Source organism: Lycium barbarum, chromosome 10 (assembly GCF_019175385.1).
Source record: "Lycium barbarum isolate Lr01 chromosome 10, ASM1917538v2, whole genome shotgun sequence".
Classification (NCBI taxonomy): domain Eukaryota; kingdom Viridiplantae; phylum Streptophyta; class Magnoliopsida; order Solanales; family Solanaceae; genus Lycium; species Lycium barbarum.
This window is the reverse complement of record NC_083346.1, coordinates 73,379,390-73,397,305: the sequence shown is the minus strand read 5'-3', so window position 1 is coordinate 73,397,305 and position 17,916 is coordinate 73,379,390. Positions and strand designations below refer to the sequence as shown.

At 37.9% G+C, this 17,916-nt stretch overlaps 1 protein-coding gene across 1 annotated transcript; it reads left to right on the top strand.

Annotated features, from left to right (window-relative positions):
- Window positions 1-12,429: 12,429 nt before the first annotated feature.
- LOC132615795 (uncharacterized) lies at window positions 12,430-15,704 on the top strand. Its single transcript, XM_060330386.1, has 2 exons — window positions 12,430-14,726; window positions 15,059-15,704. Exon 1 carries the CDS (start codon window positions 13,603-13,605, stop codon window positions 14,491-14,493), a length of 891 nt encoding a protein of 296 aa, XP_060186369.1. The 5' UTR covers window positions 12,430-13,602; the 3' UTR covers window positions 14,494-14,726; window positions 15,059-15,704.
- Window positions 15,705-17,916: the final 2,212 nt, after the last annotated feature.

Genomic DNA, 17,916 nt, shown 5'->3' with positions numbered 1-17,916 from the left:
CCATAAACATGATACATGTATATGAATATGGGAAAGAGGGCCAGAGCACTATAGACGCGTATCCACCGGATCAGTTGGTATTATGTGACATGATATCATCTCGGACGCGGGACATATGTGGCTAAATGGATCAGAGCCAACACCTCGGCAACATGATATGTTCTATTTTCTGTATATATAAACAAGAAATGTTTTTCAAAGAAAGCCAAGCATGCATGGCATCCGCCTAAAGAGGCACTCATACGTACAGGTCACTCTTTTATCTTACGATATGCTCTATAATTCCATTATGTTATTATTCATGCTTTGTAATCCTTACTATGTTATTGTTCATGCCTTACATACTCGGTACATTAATCGTACTGACATCCCTTCTTGTGGATGCTGCGTTCATGCCCGCAAGTAAACAGGTAGACGCGTCTGATCCCTAGGAGCTCCACCAGCGGTACATTGAGAGCGCTCCAGTTGTTCCGGAGCTTCAGTTTATCGGTACTACTTTTGTGTACATATTTGGGCACGGCAGAACCCGGTCCTCCTTGTGAATATATGTATCTTATCTAGAGGCTCGTAGACAGACGTGTACAGTCAGATGTTTCACAATCTTGTTCGTCCTTGTTATTGTGTAATATGTTGGTAAAACTTATTGACATTTATTTACGAGTATGCTATTGATGACTGTGTTGAGTAAAATGTGATTGTATCGTCCATATGGCCCACTCAGTAGTGAGAATAGAAGGCGAGATAAGAGGTGTCTCGGATACCCGTCACGACCTCTAGTGGGGTCGTGACAAAAGTGGTATCAGAGCAGTTCGTCCTAGGGATTGTCTACGAGCCGTGTCCAGTAGAGTCCTGTTTATGGGTGTGAAGCGCGCCACATTCATAAGCAGGAGGCTGCAGAGCATTTTAGGAATAATTGACCTTCTTTCCTATCATAGATCGTGCGATAGATCCATGTTATCAGGTTCTCCCCCTTTCCTAATCGTGTGTTATGATTTTAGCGATGCCTGTAAAGAGAAAAGCTACGGCGGCCCAAAAGGGAAAGACAGTGGCTGGAAGAAGAGTTGAACGGGAGCCACCGGTGGAGGTAGAAGAGGGTGAGTCTCATGACGAAGTCCCTCCTCGGACTTCTCATGCTCTACCCGTGTCAGAAGAACAGGAAAGAGTTTCAGCTCCAGCCCCAGTACCTCCAGTTCCACCGCCAGCAGCTTCGGGCCAGCAGATAATAGAAGCTATTCAGTTGCTGACCCAGTTGGTTGCCGCGCAAGCTCAGCGGCAAGGTGCGGGCCAAGGTGACAGGGCGGTGAGTGCAAAAGCCCGTGATTTTTTCAGTCTGAACCCTCCGGAGTTTTATGGGTCGAAACCCGATGAAGACCCGCAAGGCTTTATAGACGAGATGCTTAGAACGCTGCGGATAATACATGCTTCAGATATGGAGTTAGTAGAGTTGGCTTCGTATAGATTGCTGGATGTAGTTGTCCAGTGGTATAATGCTTGGATATCTTCGAGGGAAGCAAATACACCTCCCCCAGTTTGGCAAGAGTTCACCGAAGCATTCTTGCGACATTACTTACCACCGGAGGTTCGACGGGCTTGAGCCGATATGTTTCTGAATCTCATACAGGGGAATATGAGCGCCCGGGAATATAGTCTCCGATTTAATTCTTTAGCCAGGTATGCCCCAGCCATGGTGGCTGACATGGGGGATCGTGTGCATCGATTCGTGAGTAGGTTGGGAGCACATCTAGTTAAGGATTGCTTGACGGCTTCACTCCAGGATAGGATGGATGACCTTATTCTATGTTTTCTCTTGATGTTATTCTTCATTGATAGTCTCACCTTAAAATAATTATTCCTTCAAGGTGACATAGAGCGATGATGATTATTCCATAATATAATCGGAGGTTACCGACCTTACGTCACTCCGATAGAGACATAACTTTCCTTGGGCTCTCCTGCATGCTGCTTACATGATATATGTACATGATACATAAACATGATACATGTATATGAATATGGGAAAGAGGGCCAGAGCGCTATAGACGTGTATCCATCTGATCAGTTGGTATTATATGACATGATATCATCCCGGACGCGGGACATATGTGGCTAAATGGATCGTAGCCAACGCATCGGCAACATGATATGTTCTATTTTCTGTATATATAAACAAGAAATGTTTTTCAAAGAAAGCTAAGCATGCATGGCATCCGCCGTAAGAGGCAGTCATACGTACAGGTCACTCTTTTATCTTACGATATGCTCTATAATTCCATTTTGTTATTATTCATGCTTTGTAATCCTTACTATGTTATTGTTCATGACTTACATACTCGGTACATTAATCGTACTGACGTCCCTTCTTGTGGACGTTGCGTTCATGCCCGCAGGTAAACAGGTAGACGCGTCTAATCCCTAGGAGCTCCACCAGCGGTACATTGAGAGCGCTCCAGTTGTTCCGGAGCTTCAGTTTATCGGTACTACTTTTGTGTACATATTTGGGCACGGCAGAACCCGACCCTCCTTGTGAATATATGTATCTTATCTAGAGGCTCGTAGACAGACGTGTACAGTCAGATGTTTCACAATCCTGTTCGTCCTTGTTGTTGTGTAATATGTTGGTAAGGCTTATTGACATTTATTTACAAGTATGCTATTGATGACTGTGTTGAGTAAAATGTGACTGTATCGTCCATATGGCCCACTCAGTAGTGAGAATAGAAGGCGAGATAAGAGGTGTCCGGTCTGGTAGTATTGGATACCTGTCACGACCTCTAGTGGGGCCGTGACAAAACCCCAGTGAATTCATATCTGTTAGATACCATTTCAGCAAAGATTCTCATGCATCTTCGCTTTCCAGGTTTTTGTTTCGCCATTTTAGGCAAAGAAGTTATTGTTCTTGTCTTCTTCCATCAGAAAAAGCCAATTCAAACGGTAACTTATTGATTTTTAATTTTGCATTGCTTCTTTAGTAATATTTGGACATCAAATCTATTGTACACGATTTTCAGATTCAAAAGTAGTCCCACAGCGATTTCAAACTAAAAAGCCATAGAATTGGCCCTCTATAAATAGAACCCCATTCTCCTCATTTCAAAGAAGTTGAAGATACCCAAAAAAAATTGATTTCTCAGTCAACTCGACTCCAAACTAGAGGAAACGTTTCTTGCAAGTTGAGTTTTCCTTGAAACGTCGGATTCAGTTTAAATTTTGTTCGATTCGAGTTGGTTTGTGGCTTTGGTGAAAGAAAGGTGATCGACTCAACTCTCGCTGCCCCCGTCGTTGCTCGTCAAAAAGGTAATTTTTTTCTTTCTCGCTTTAGTTTCATTTTATCCCTGTGTTTTTATTTTATTTTTGTGATTAGAGTAGTTAGACTAATTTTGTATGGTTTATAGTTTATTCCGTGAGGTATGAGACATAAAATTACTAGTTTATGTCGTGTGAAGAATAAAGTTATGTTTTGGTATTTTGGTATATCTTTAAATCCTTTTTTTTTTGTATATTCATGTATAAACAAATCATTATTTTCAAAGTGTTCATCTTCTTTGTTTTCCATTAGTTTTAGAGTCGTGATTGGAGGAGTAACAATGTGAGTCTAGTACACCTTCAGGTTTGCCCGTTCCTATTCAATTCTGTCCTGAATGACAATGGTTAGAAGCATCTTTGTCTTTCAAATTCTGTGTGCTTCGATATTTTGTTTAGAATTCCTAGGATTAGATATGATTTTGGGGGCTAAAGCCATGTTTTCATTTGAGTTTAGATATGGAAATCTCAATCATTTGTGTGTGTTACTCGGCTTGAACCTACTGTTACACGTGACATGATTTAGGTTGTAACGTCTTAGAAATCATACCTGTAAAATACTTTATTTCATCTACGGTAAAAAATGTGTTGTGTTGTCTGGATAAGCTGTTATGTTTCTCTTACGTTTAATGTTTAGAAATAACATAGTTGAATATTGGTTTATGGGTTAGTATATACGTAAGTTCTGTTAGGATCTTGGTTAGATACAACTGCTCATATAGGATCAGTATGGTTTCTCAGCTTCATGATTTGCTTAATCTAGGATGATGTGAAACTAATCTTGAATCATGTGATGAATTCTATTTGATCCTCCCTCTATTTAATGACCAATGTGTGTTTAGCAGCAGCAAGTTAACAACCTGCTATTTTTAATGCACTCATCTTGTCTTTACGAACATTTTGTATGCTACTTAAGTTTGGTTAAAATTATAGATAAGATTCGGTTTTCTTTCATGAGTAGAGTTGCTCTAGGTATTGGTCTTAATTGACTTTGGCTAACTGTGTTTCCAAGTTGTTAATGGTTAACTGGAAATTAGTTTAAGACTTCAAATATAAATGTTACTTGTTTTTCCAATCTTTAACTGGATGTTGTTTGAGATTCAAAAGCTTTAAAGGTTCTTGTTCCTCTCTTAAAAAACATGTGTTTGGCCCCTTTAAACTCACTTTAAGAACAAAGGTTTTTTCTCAAATCTTCCTCTGCAGTCCTTTAAATTTAAACATGAGTTTTCCCTTTTAAAGCAGTTCATTTCTTTGTTTGGGCCTTGACTTATGATTTAGCTTTTAAAGTGGTCAGTTTGATCGTATTCCCTGTTCTAGTTAAGTTCTTGAAGGAAATTAGTTTACCAATCACTATTTGTCCTCATTGGTTTTCCTTACTCCCTCTCAGAAACTATTTGGGATGGCTGATATCTGAGAACTTTATCATGTTAGTTTTGCTAGATATTTGAGTTATCAATAAGCTTGTTCAGAATGTGTGTTAGCCAAAATTTATGTGTACATGTTATGCTTTGCATAACCTACATTGTGTCCTGATAAGTATGATTATAGTTTCCTCTTTGATTCTTTAATAAAAGAAAATGTAAAGAAAAGTGAATGTGATTTCAATCTTACTCAAAGAAAAACCAGAAAAGAATTGGATTTGTTGAAGACAGTATCAGGTGGTGCCAAAACCAACTTGATAACATAACTGCTCAGTATTAATCATGAGTCTTGATAATATGAATGTTTTAAACAGTGTCAACGTGTCAACAGAAGCTACAAGGATAGCTAAAGTTGAAAATGATTTACAAAATTGGAATATTCGAAAAGAACCATTCCGGCAAATCTATAACACAGGAAAGTTTGATTTTGTAAAAAATTAAAATATCAAAACTTGTGAGTCAACGGTTGCCATCAATAGTTCAGCAGAGACTATTAAACTATTATCTATTCATGATATAAACAGATACAAGAAAAATTATAATTTTCTTCACATAGGACTTGTCCAAGTTGCGGTCAAACCTCTTTATAGATTAGGTTTAGACACACCTTTATGTCTCTTACTAAGAGATGATAGATTATTAAACTTTGATGATTCTTTATTAGGAGTTTTACAAAGTAACCTAGCTCATGGCCCGGTTTACTTTAACTGTTATCCAAACTATTCGGTTGACATCAATGACCAGAATATATTGGATACATTAACTCTTAATATTAAAACAAGAAACGTGAATAGCAAAGCTAATAAAAAAGAAATAGTTGTCATATATAGAGTATATTACAGACTAATGAAAACAACTTTATCTCCAAAAGCTAAAATAATGAGTCCAAAAGGAGTTACTATGATCATGGAATCAAACCAAGAACATAGTAGTACTTTTGTACCTAGAATGATAAAATGGAATGAAATTTTATCCAAAGATGAATGGCACTTTGATGCCATACCCCAACCAGAAGCTGAACCTGAAAGTTCTGCTATTGAACAGGTTATTCAATACCCAGATGGATCTATCGACCTAAAATTCCTTAGATCTACATCAATTAATGAATCATCCTCTGGAAGTTGAATGTCGTATTCACGACCTTCATCAAGTCAAAGAAAGTCTTTCTCAAGACCTTCTTCTTTTAAACCCCCGGAGGAAGTAAGAGAAAGCCATGAACCTTTTGTGGAAGAGACTAATAGAAAACCTAAAGGAGTAGATTTTACAAATACTATCCCTAAAGTTTATTACCATTCACAACAATCTGAAGTTAATTCAGGAAGCCCACCTGCTAGTGATATGGATTTACAAAAAGAAGTAAAAGGAGATTCCCTAGGAATGATTAGGGCCAACAACTTTAAACCAGATCTTTTAGCCTTAGACAAAGAAACGAAAAATCCAAGGAACAAAAAGAAATTAGATTGGTACATGGATACCTATAGCTTTGAAGCTAGAATAGATTTTAATGCTAATTCGATTACTGACATAACTAGGTGTAAGAGTAATATAACATTCATCAAATGGTTTGAATTAACAGGGCAAATTCCAACCCAAAAGGAATCTTTGTCTATGTTAGTCAACAAATGGCACACAAAGGCCAAAGGAATAGTCGAATCAACTATTCCACCATTAGAGGAAATATTTATTCCAGTAGGAAAAGAAATAATTACTGCAGCCCCTTTTAAAAGAGAAGGAACCAATATTGACAGTGATCCTAAAACTAAGGACATTAACAAATTGATTCAGCAAAATAATTATACAAATCAGTTATTACATGTAGTATCAAACCAATTAGTAAAAAATACTAATAAACAGGTAACTCCTTCAAAAGCTACAACCAGTACTAATTTGGAGAAACATACTAGAGTGTAACGCTACCCGGTAATACAGAACGCTAGTCACTATTGTGAGACGCTAACCGATAAAATGGGACGCTAATCACTAGAGTGAAACACTACCCGGTGACACGAAACGCTAGTCACTATAGTGAGACGCTAACCAATAAAGTGGAACGCTAATCACCGAGGTGAAATGCTAACCAATAAATGGGACGCTAATCGCCAAAGTGAGACGCTACCTAATGATGATAAAACAGTTAGTTAAATTATTTTGTTGCTCCTCTCCAATTTAACTTGTCCATCTTTAAGGCTTTGCAACTCCTACATTGCATTTTTCTACTGATAAGTTCATTTTAGATTCTCCAGTAGCTGCAAACCACCGAGAGGTGAACTTTTTGAAAAATCGTGAAGATAACGGCACTAGAACATTGGGATGATTGTCGTCACACTTGAAGGCATCAGGGATAATCGTTCTGAATATCCAAAAAGGACTATATAATGGACAAAACGCTGTAAAAGCGGCACAATTCAGCCAAAAAGGCCATATTAAACGACGAAACGCCATAAGGGCGGCATAATCTAGCCAGAAGGGCCATATTAAAGGAAAATCACCACAAAGGCGGCACAATCAAATCAAAGAGGGCTATAAAGGACAAAAATGGCACATCTGACCAAGAGGGCCACATAAAAAGCGAATGAAAAAGACATATCAGGACAAAAGGGTCACAATAAATGAGTATAAAGAGATATTTGGCCAAAAGGGTCATGACGAAAACAAATGGGCATATCCGAATACGAGGGTCAAAGCTCACACTACGGATGAAAGAAAGATCATCTAGCCGCAAGGGTCAAATCTGTCATCTGCATACCAAAAGGGCCATTCATACAAACATGTCAAAAGGGCCATTTATACAAACTGCCAAAAGGATTCATACAAAACTACCAAAATGGTCATTCATTCAAACTGCCAAAAGGGACATTCATTAAAATTGCCAAAAGGGCTATTCATTCAAACTACCAAAAGGGCCATTCATTCAAACAGCCAAAAGGGCCATTCATACAAACAACCACAAGGGCCATTCATACAAACTGCCACAAGGGCCATTCATACAAACTGCCACAAAGGCCATCTGAAATGTTATCAACCCCTGGAAATAGGTATAGAGCCACCAGAAGGAGCAGGTGTAACGACCCATTTGGTTATTATAGTGTTTTGACCCATTTAACCTTTTTGACCCTTCGCTAGAGTCCTATTAGTATGATCTATGACTTAATGAAGTCACTAGTTGGTTCCCGCAAGGTTCGAGTGTAACATTGATGGAGAAGCTAGTTAAGTTAAAGAGTAAGAGTTGACCATGGTCAACGCCAAAGTTAGGATTACCCCGTTTTAATATTTTGAAAGTTCCAATGAGTTAGCATGATGATTTTGAACTTGTCCACAAGTTTTGGTGAGGTTTCGAAGAGTTTCAGATGGGTTTGGGTTTTGTCGCGCTCGTTTTCACCGTAGGTCTTTGGATAGAAAGGGGTCCAGATTGATCAAACTACCTTTTTTTCTGTGAGATTTGAACCATTAGATCGGTATCCTAGTTATGAAGCTATATCAAAAAGAATCATCGCGTTTTGCCTCCGTATGAGGGAGTTATGCCCTTTTTCGTTCGGGCTGTTCTAGCGAGTCTGCTGTAATGGACCTATGGCTGCTATAGCGGGTCTGCTGCAGTGACCCACTCACCGCCGCAGCGACCGATGGGGGCAGAAAGCCCTTTTTTTATACCTCAACTCCTAACCATTACCCACAAGACCCCAATGTCAGTTTTCAAGAGAGGAAGAGGCAATCTTCATTCCATTCTTTGGTGAAAACATCTTGGAGGGTAAGTCTCCATATTTATTTTTTCATTTTCCTTTCTTCTTCAAGTTCCACGATTTTTTTAAGGCCCATCAATGGTGGGTGGAAATCCTAGAACCCTAGAATTAGTAAACCTTAAATAATTGGTGGGTTGTTGATTTTGTTGTTGTTTAATCATCTAGGAGTATAGATTATCACTTTCTAGGAAGGGAATTTGATTTCTTATGGTTGAAATTGCATGTTGAGATTTAGGGTTCTAATAAAAATGGAAATTTTGTCCTAAAATCTGTTCGAAAGGGTAAATTGATTAGAAACCCATGAATTGAAGGTTAATGATTGTAGTGATAGAAGTTATGATAAATTCACCATTAAAGGATGGTTTCATCCATTCAAAAGGGTAGAAGTAAGTAGGTCTTCTTCCCCAAATTGTTATTCTTGTTTAAATACATGGTTTGTTGCTTACTTAGCATCATATTGTTAGACTTTGACTATTATGAGGCGCTTCAGAAATAGAAGACTCGTGTGGAGTAGTTCGTGGCTCCTGTTCAACATTCAAGGTAGGTCATGACTTACTTTAGTTAGACTTTGATTAGCGAAACATATGTATTGGGTATAATTGATGGGAGAAAGCATGATTAGGTCTTCGGACATGGTGTTTTGGTTGGATATTAGCAAGTTTGGTATGACTTCTGATTTTATGGGCTCGTCGCCATTACTTTATGTACTAAAATATGAGGTACAGTTGTATTCATACTGTGGCGATTCAGGTTGGATTTATATTAGGTTGATTGTTGTTATAGGTGGCTCGTTGCCCTGTTATTGTGATTAGACTTATTACCTAAATTGTCGTGTTATACTCAGTTCTCTCTTATTATGACACATATCATTGGAGAAAGGAAGGATAATGAGTTTAGACTTGAATTGTGATATAAAATTATGACAGTACGTAGATGAAAACTTGATGTATGATTTACTGTTAACGATAATATATAGAAAAATGGAGCATCTTGGTGATACAAGACTTAGTTGTGAGGCGTACTTGCTATATGTGGAAGTATAGAGGGATAAAGACTCTTATGTTGGTTGAGACATTTTGTATGATTCATTTCATGGTTGAGTTGACCTAAGTCTTGTTATGACTTGTGGCTTTGTGATTTGTACCTTCACTGTTGCTTTATTGGTTTGCATTGATTTACCATGTTTACCCTCATTTATGCATTCATACATACATACATGATGGAAATGGTTCGGAAATGATTCATGGAAGACTTGTGGCATGATGCCTTGAGTTTGACATAGTTATTGCTAATTGTTCATAGTCCATACATACGAATGAACTGCATTATGTTGAAACATACACTGTGAAGTGAAATTAGTGAAGAAGTTAATAAAATCTTCTTGTTGAACGTTTGATACTATTCGATACATGGTACTTGATAATCTCTCATTAAAAGTGATCTATATATATATATATATATATATATATATATATATATATATATATATATATATATATATATATATATGTGAGTGTGTGTGTGTGTGTGTGTGTGTGTGAAAAGGCGCATTTGATCGGGGTTGAGGATGTGGCCTAGTTGTGAGCTCGTGGTCAGAGGTTCGTTCCGAAACGAGAGGTACTCGGGTTCGAGGAGTGATTCCGGAATTAAAGGTACTCGGGTCCGAAGAGTGGATCCGAAACGAGTGGTACGTGGACACATGGGTCCCCTGCAGGTCATAACTACTGGGAAATGACACCAATTAGCATGTATGTACAGTGTGTGGTTGATCATTGCATCGCATTGCATTTTATACCTTCATATCCTCATATTTACACGTTTTCATTCCATCACATCTGTATTGTGCATCTCTTATAATTGTGTTGTACAATCTGAGGGGTTTTGATCATTTATGAAGGTGTTGGAGTAAGAACTGCATTAGTATATGCTCGTTGGTTCTGATTTTGGTACGGATGTTGAATGCCTATGGTGATAACAAAATATGACCATTGACTGAGTTAAATTGTGGATTAGTGACGCTACCTTGGGGCAGAACTTGGACTTGTGATTACCAGGTGAGATTATTGAGACTTGACAGACTTGTGGTTTAGAAGCTCCATCTTAGGTTATGACTCTGTTATGGGATATTCTGTGACTTGGATTTGAGTATTAAGTGTCTATCTGTTTATCTTGTTGATTTTATGCTTATATACGTGAACCAATCTTAGTCGGCCTATGATGCTTACCGGTACATAGTGTTTGTACTTATACTACCTTGCTGCACCCTTTTTGAGGGCAGATTGTGTTCCAGAGATTTCATCTAGACTACATCTCTAGCTTGAAGCTAGTTTGCTCGGTCAGATCCGAGAGTGAGCTTCTACCCATTCCATGGCACCTAAAGATCTCTCCTTCCAAATGTCTACTTTAAATTCCAAAGATTATTTATTATTATACTTGACATATATTTCATTCTTTAGATATTGTTGGTTGGAGTCCTTGTACGATGACTTTCAGATTCTAGGGATGTAATAGTTAGACTTCCGCACTTGTATCATTTATTATTTATGACTTGGTAGCTATTTATTCATTCACATGTTCATTTATTGTTTAATTATAAATGATTAAAGAAGTTAAAATTGGTTAGTGATTAAAGGGTTAATGGGTAAGGGTTCGCTTACTAGTGATAATAAAGTAGGTACCCGCATGATCGGTAATTTGGGTCGTGATAGCAGACCGGCTGAACCAGATCCAGACTCATGCGGAGCAACATGGAACTTTTTCTCAGCAGTGAATTGGGGCAAATTGCGGAAGAGAGGAGCAGACTCTTCGGGCGAGAGTTGAGGTTCACCTTTCACCATCTTTCAAACTACACCCTGTAGAAGGCATGTACGTATTCTTTTTCATGTCAAAACTACCCTGTTAAGAAGACAAGAGTCGTTATCTTTGAGTTCTGCACCCAGTATCTCCACTGGGGTATCGTCATTCTTTTTTCAAAATCGAGATGACAACATACTTAAGGTACGTGAAATTATGTCTGTGCAAGGACTTAACTGTGAGTGTGAAGCATGCCACATCTATAGTTAAGAAGTCGCAAGCCTCTTTTCTGTATTCGAAATGTTTTGAAGTCATTTATCTCGAACCAAAGGCAACTTCCGCATAAGAAAAACCCTTTTTTACCAATCGAGTCGAACTACATACGGCCTGATTCCCAGGGACGGGGATATGTTAGCGAACTCAATACCAGAGCTCGGCCGTAATCCAAATTCCCCTCAATCAAGTCCCGAGTTCGAGTCTCATAAATTCGACACTGGGAAAATTTTGAAGGTTTTCAAAAATTCTAGTCGAACTAAAAGTATCTTGAATTCCCACAGAGCCTGAGATATGTAGGAAACTCAGAGACCAGGGTCCGTCCATGATTTTTAGAATCACATGCACTTTTCTCTTTAAGAGATGAATTGAGTTGGTCGGACAAAAATTGGGTTTGTCAAATTTCACTGCCCAAGGACGGTTGTGCCATCCCTGCACAACGAAAGGGCAGTTGTTGACACCCAATTTTTGCCCTCCAAAAATTTAAATTAACTAGTCAAGCTCTTGAATCACAAACATAGGAAAAGAATTATTCAAAAAATCAAAAATACATTATAAAACAGCTTTTGGTGATACTTTCTAAGAGATAAGTCGAAATACTTTCTGTTTTTATTTGAGTTGAAAAATCAATTTATGAAAAAAAACAAGTGTTTAATTTAGTACGTTTTTTTTGTCAACTTAAACTCATTTACGACTTAATTACCATGATTAATCAATTATGCAAATAGTTATTTTTAGGTCAAAAAGCTTGATTTATTGATTGAATAATTAATGCGTATCAAATTGATTTCAAATTAGTTATTAGACAAGTTTTGGTTATAATTGACACGAGAAAGGCTAATTTATAAACTCAATTCTTAACGCTTTAAGACCAGCCCCATTTCCTTTTTACTTCGGGCCCAAATTGACCAAACCCATCCAGCCTACAACACAAATACCAGGTCCAACACTTTAATTTCCCAAAAAAAATACATTATTATCTTCAGTATACAGAACACTGGAAAAAAAAATGAACCCTAACATTTTCTCTTGAATGTACTAAAGCCCAGTGAATTCATAGCTGTTAGATACCATTTGCAGCAAAGATTCTCATGCATCTTCGCTTTCCAGGTTTTTGCTTCGCCATTTCAGGCAAAAAAGTTATTGTTCTTGTCTTCTTCCATCAGAAAAATCCAATTCAAATGGTAACTTATTGATTTTTAATTTTGCATTGCTTCTTTAGTAATATTTGGACTTCAAATCTATTGTACACGATTTTCAGATTCAAAAGTAGTCCCACATTGATTTCAAACTAAAAAGCCCTAGAATTGGTCCTCTATAAATAGAACCCCATTCTCCTCATTTCAAAGAAGTTGAAGATACCCAAAAAAAATTGATTTCTCAGTTAACTCGACTCCAAACTAGAGGAAAAGTTTCTTGCAAGTTGAGTTTTCCTTGAAACGTCGGATTCAGTTTAAATTTTGTTCGATTCGAGTTGGTTTGTGGCTTTGGTGAAAGAAAGGTGATCTACTCAACTCCCGTTGTAGGAGAGGTATCAACCCAGCCCATGAAAAATGATAATAATTTCTGCTAGATTGATAATAAGAGGAAAGAGAAGCCCAAAGAAGATGAACTTGTCTGAAAACATTTGATGCTTCCTAGATTGAAAATAATCCTGTAATACTCATTTGGGGATTTATTCTCAGCCATTGGATGAGCTTCATCAACTTTGAATCAAGGCTGTCCAGCTGTTAAAACTGTACAAAAATATTTGATGGCCAAAGTTCACACGTGGAAGCTAAATAGATTTTATTAGCTGTATTTACTTTTTCCATTTATTAATTATAGAAGTTTGTTATAGCTAGGCTAATAATATTTAGACAAGTGTACATGATAGGAATGTATAGGAAGGTTCCTTTATTTCTTCTACTGGTCTATATACATGTATCCGGCCAACAGTGAATACACAAGAAAAGGAAGGAAATTTCTAAATCTGTATTGTCTTTAATTTCTAATATGGTATCAGAAGCCTAGGGATAAAACCTTCAATCATTCCTTCTTCCATTCTCTGTCATTCATAAAATTTTCAATCAACTACAATGAGTGATACTAATGAAACTGTTGTGGTTGCTGGTACTCAGTCTTCAGGCACCCTCGTTGATTCTTCACACCCTCTTTACATCCATCCTTCAGACTCACCAGGTATGTGCTTGGTGAGTTCTTTCTTCAATGGGAAAGGATATGGGGGTTGGAGAAGAGGGGTCCTTATTGCTTTGTCAGCCAAAAACAAAGTCGGATTCATAGATGGCACCATCACTCAACCTGCTGTCACTGATGAGACTTTCAAATCATGGACAAGGTGCAATAATATGGTTATATCATGGATCTTAAACTCCCTCTCAAAAGAAATAGCAGAGACTGTGCTTTACTCTAAGACTGCTAAGGAAATATGGACTGAGCTTGAGGAGAGGTTTGGTCAAAGCAATGGCCCCCAACTCTATCAACTGCAGAAGGAGATCAGTGAATTAGCACAAGGAAACTCTGACATTGCAGGTTATTATACTAAGCTTAAGAGACTTTGGGATGAGCTTGACAGCTTAGACATGTGTCAACATTGTACCTATGAATGTTCTTGTGGAGGGAAGAGTAAAACCCTCAAGTCACAACAGGATGCAAGGCTGATTCAATTTCTTATGGGTCTGAATGATGCATATTCAGGTCCCAGAAGCAGCTTGCTGATGCTTTCTCCTTTACCATCAGTTAATCATGCTTATTCTCTTCTCATTAGGGATGAGAAACAAAGGGAGGTGCAAGTTTTTCAACATCCAGGTTCTTCTCATCAGGGAGAGACTGCTTTCTTTGCTGCAAAACAACAGTATGGAGGTCAAAAATTCAATTATGAAAAAAGGGATAAGTATGATCCACATAAACCTCTGCTGTTCTGCAATCATTGCAAGAAACCAAATCACACAGAAAAAAAATTGCTATAGACTCATAGGCTTTCCTGCTGATTTCAAATTTACTAGAAGCAAGAAGTTTCCTCCTCATGCAAAGAGTAATGCAGTATTTTCAAGTGTAGATGGAATTAGTCAGTCATTTGGAGATGGGAACAAGCCTATGACCCAAGATCAATTTCACTCATTGTATCAGCTACTGCAACATACTAAAAATGGAACTCAGGGTGCTCAAGTTACTGAGGACATTGCTGCTGCTAATACAGCTGGTATAACTACCACTATTCTATCTCCTACATCACTTTTAATTTCTATAAAGTCAGTATTTTGGATACTGGACTCAGGTGCTTCTGAGCACATGACTTCAGATCTTTCTTTACTCTTCAATCTCACCACTCTTCCTACGCCTATTTTTGTTAACTTTCCTAACTCTCTCAAGGTTTCAGTGCATAAGACAGGTTTAGTTAATCTTATGCCAGGTTTCATTCTGCAAAATGTGCTACTAGTGCCCAGTTTCAAATTCAATCTACTTTCTATTCACAAGTTATGTACACAATTTAACTCTATCTTATCTTTTACTTCTTCTGGTGCATTTTTATAGGCCCCTTCCCTAAAGAGGCCAATACACCTTGGTAGAGTAAAGCAAGGAGTCTACATATTCCATTCAGTCAGACCTTCTCCAGCCAAGCCTAGAGTTGCAGCTTCCATTAGCAATAGTTTTCCTAGAGTTTCATCTTGTAATAAATCAAAACTTGTTTCTAGTTCCAATTCCACTGTTAGTGGTCCTTTTATTTCCAGTTTGTTTTCAGCTTCTGTCATTTCCAATGTAAGTTTATGGCACTCTAGGTTGGGTCATATCCCTATTTCCAATATGAAGAATATTTCATCAATTCAGTCTATTTTTTCACATTTCAATGATTTACCTTGTGATATTTGTGCTAAATCTAGACAAGTTAAATTACCTTATCCTTCCAGTTCCATTTCATCATCTCACATTTTTGATTTAATTCATGTGGATACTTGGGGACCTTACAAAGTTCCTACTCATGATGGTTTCAAATACTTCCTTACCATTGTTGATGATTATAGTAGGGGGACATGGACTTTTCTTCTTAGCACTAAATCTAATGCATTCAATATTCTTAAACATTTTTTTGCCATGACTGAAAGGCAATTCAACACTAAAGTCAAGATTATGAGGTCTGATAATGCCTTAGAACTAGGCAGTAGCACTTCTTCTTCTTAATATCTTTCTTCTATTGGGATTATTCATCAAACTAGTTGTGTTTCCTCTCCCCAACAAAATGGGGTTGTTGAGAGGAAACACAGGCATTTATTGGAAACATGCAGGGCACTTCTATATCAATCTAAATTGCCTATTTCTTTTTGGGGTGAGTGTCTTCTAACAACAACTTATTTAATTAATAGGTTTCCTTCTAAAGTTCTTAAACTCAAAACTCTTTATGAAATCTTATTTGGACAGCCTCCTTCCTATTCCAATCTAAGGGCATTTGGGTGTCTATGTTATGCTTCCACTTTGCCAGTTCATCGATCCAAATTAGATCCCAGAGCTGTCAAATGTGTATTTTTGGGCTATCCCTATGGAAAAAAGGGATACAAGTTACTTAATTTAGCTACCAATCAGATTTTTACATCCAGAGATGTTATATTCCATGAAACAATTTTTCCATATCCTACACAACCTGCTTCTCCACCTGTTTTTTCTCACTCAGACTCACCTGCTGAACAATCTATTCTTCCACAACCCACCCCCATTCCAGAACCAACTCCACTTGATCCAATTCCACAAATTTCTTCCCCTCAATCATCTCCGTCTACTCCTCTGACTTCTGAAATTATCTTAGACACATCAGCTTTACCAGTTCCTACTCCTTCAATTCCATCTTCACCTACTTCTATCATCCCTCATGTTATAGAATCATCAATCCCTCCTAGACAATCTACTAGGACTCATCACAGGCCTAATTATCTACAGGACTATATATGCAATTCTGTCTAACTTACTGATTTAACTTCTCATTGTTTTACTTCTACTCTTTCACCTCCTATTCTAGCTTTTTCTGGGCTTTCACTTTCTAATCAGTCCCTTCTCAAATCAATTTCCTACATTTCTGAACCTACATCATTTTCTCAAGCGTCTTTACATCCAGCTTGGCTAGAAGCAATGTCCAAGGAACAACAAGCTTTGCAGTCCAACAACACATGGGAGGTTGTTGAGTTACCTCCAGATAGGAAGGCTCTCCCTTGTAAATGGGTGTACAAAGTAAAATACAAACAGGATGGTACAGTGGAAAGATTCAAAGCGCGATTGGTTATTCGAGGTGACATACAAAGAGAAGGTATAGATTTTACTGAGACATTTTCCCCCGTGGTTAAAATGACTACAATAAGGTGCTTATTAGCTATTGCAGTCAAGAAAAACTGGGGTATTTCACAATTAGATGTTGACAATGCTTTCTTACATGGTGATCTACAAGAGGAGGTTTATATGAAATTTCCTGCTGGTTTGTTTCCTCCTAATCCTAATCATGTGTGCAAACTAAAAAAGTCCCTCTATGGACTTCGACAAGCATCTCGACAGTGGTATGCAAGACTCACTGCTGCTCTTAGTTTTAAGGGGTATTCTCATTCTCTCAACGACTATTCTCTTTTTTTTCAAACAATCAGCAGGCAGGTTTTCCATTTTGGCAGTTTACGTGGATGACATCCTACTTACAGGGGATGATCCAGATGAATTGGCATCTCTTAAGGCTTTTCTTCATTCTGAATTTCGAATTAAGGATTTGGGGAATGCTCATTTTTTCTTAGGTATGGAGATAATCCGGGAACCACAAGGTATAATATTGAGTCAGCGTAAATTTACCTTGGAGTTGCTCAATGAATTCAATTGTCTAGATATAAAACCAGTCTCCTCTCCCTTGGATCCTTGTTCTAAACTTTACCAAGATATTGATGATTTATTGCCTGATCCAACTGTATACCGGAGACTTTTGGGTAAACTTAACTTTCTCACACATACGCGACCAGATCTCTCTTTTGCCGTTCAGAGGTTGAGCCAATTTATGCAGTCCCCTAGCAAAATTCACTTTGATGCTGCTATCAGATGCCTTCGTTATCTCTTACTCAACCCAGGACTTGGCATTTTTCTCTCTTCACAACCTTCATTTCGTCTTCTTGCTTTTTGTGACTCGGATTGGGGAGCTTGCCCCGACTCTCGTCGATCCGTCAGTGGCTATTTTATAACATTGGGTGGTTCTCCAGTATCGTGGAAATCCAAAAAGCAGTCTTTAGTGTCACTTTCATCCGCAGAAGCCGAGTATCGATCAATGCGTCGTGTGGTGGCTGAAATCACTTGGCTAGTCCGTCTTCTCACAGATCTCTCAGTTCCACCTTCACTTCCTGTACTACTTCACTCCGATAGCTAAGCGGCGATACATA

Excerpts from the sequence above, each read along its gene's own strand:
- LOC132615795 (XM_060330386.1), top strand. The coding sequence starts at position 13,603 with ATGAGTGATACTAATGAAACTGTTGTGGTTGCTGGTACTCAGTCTTCA.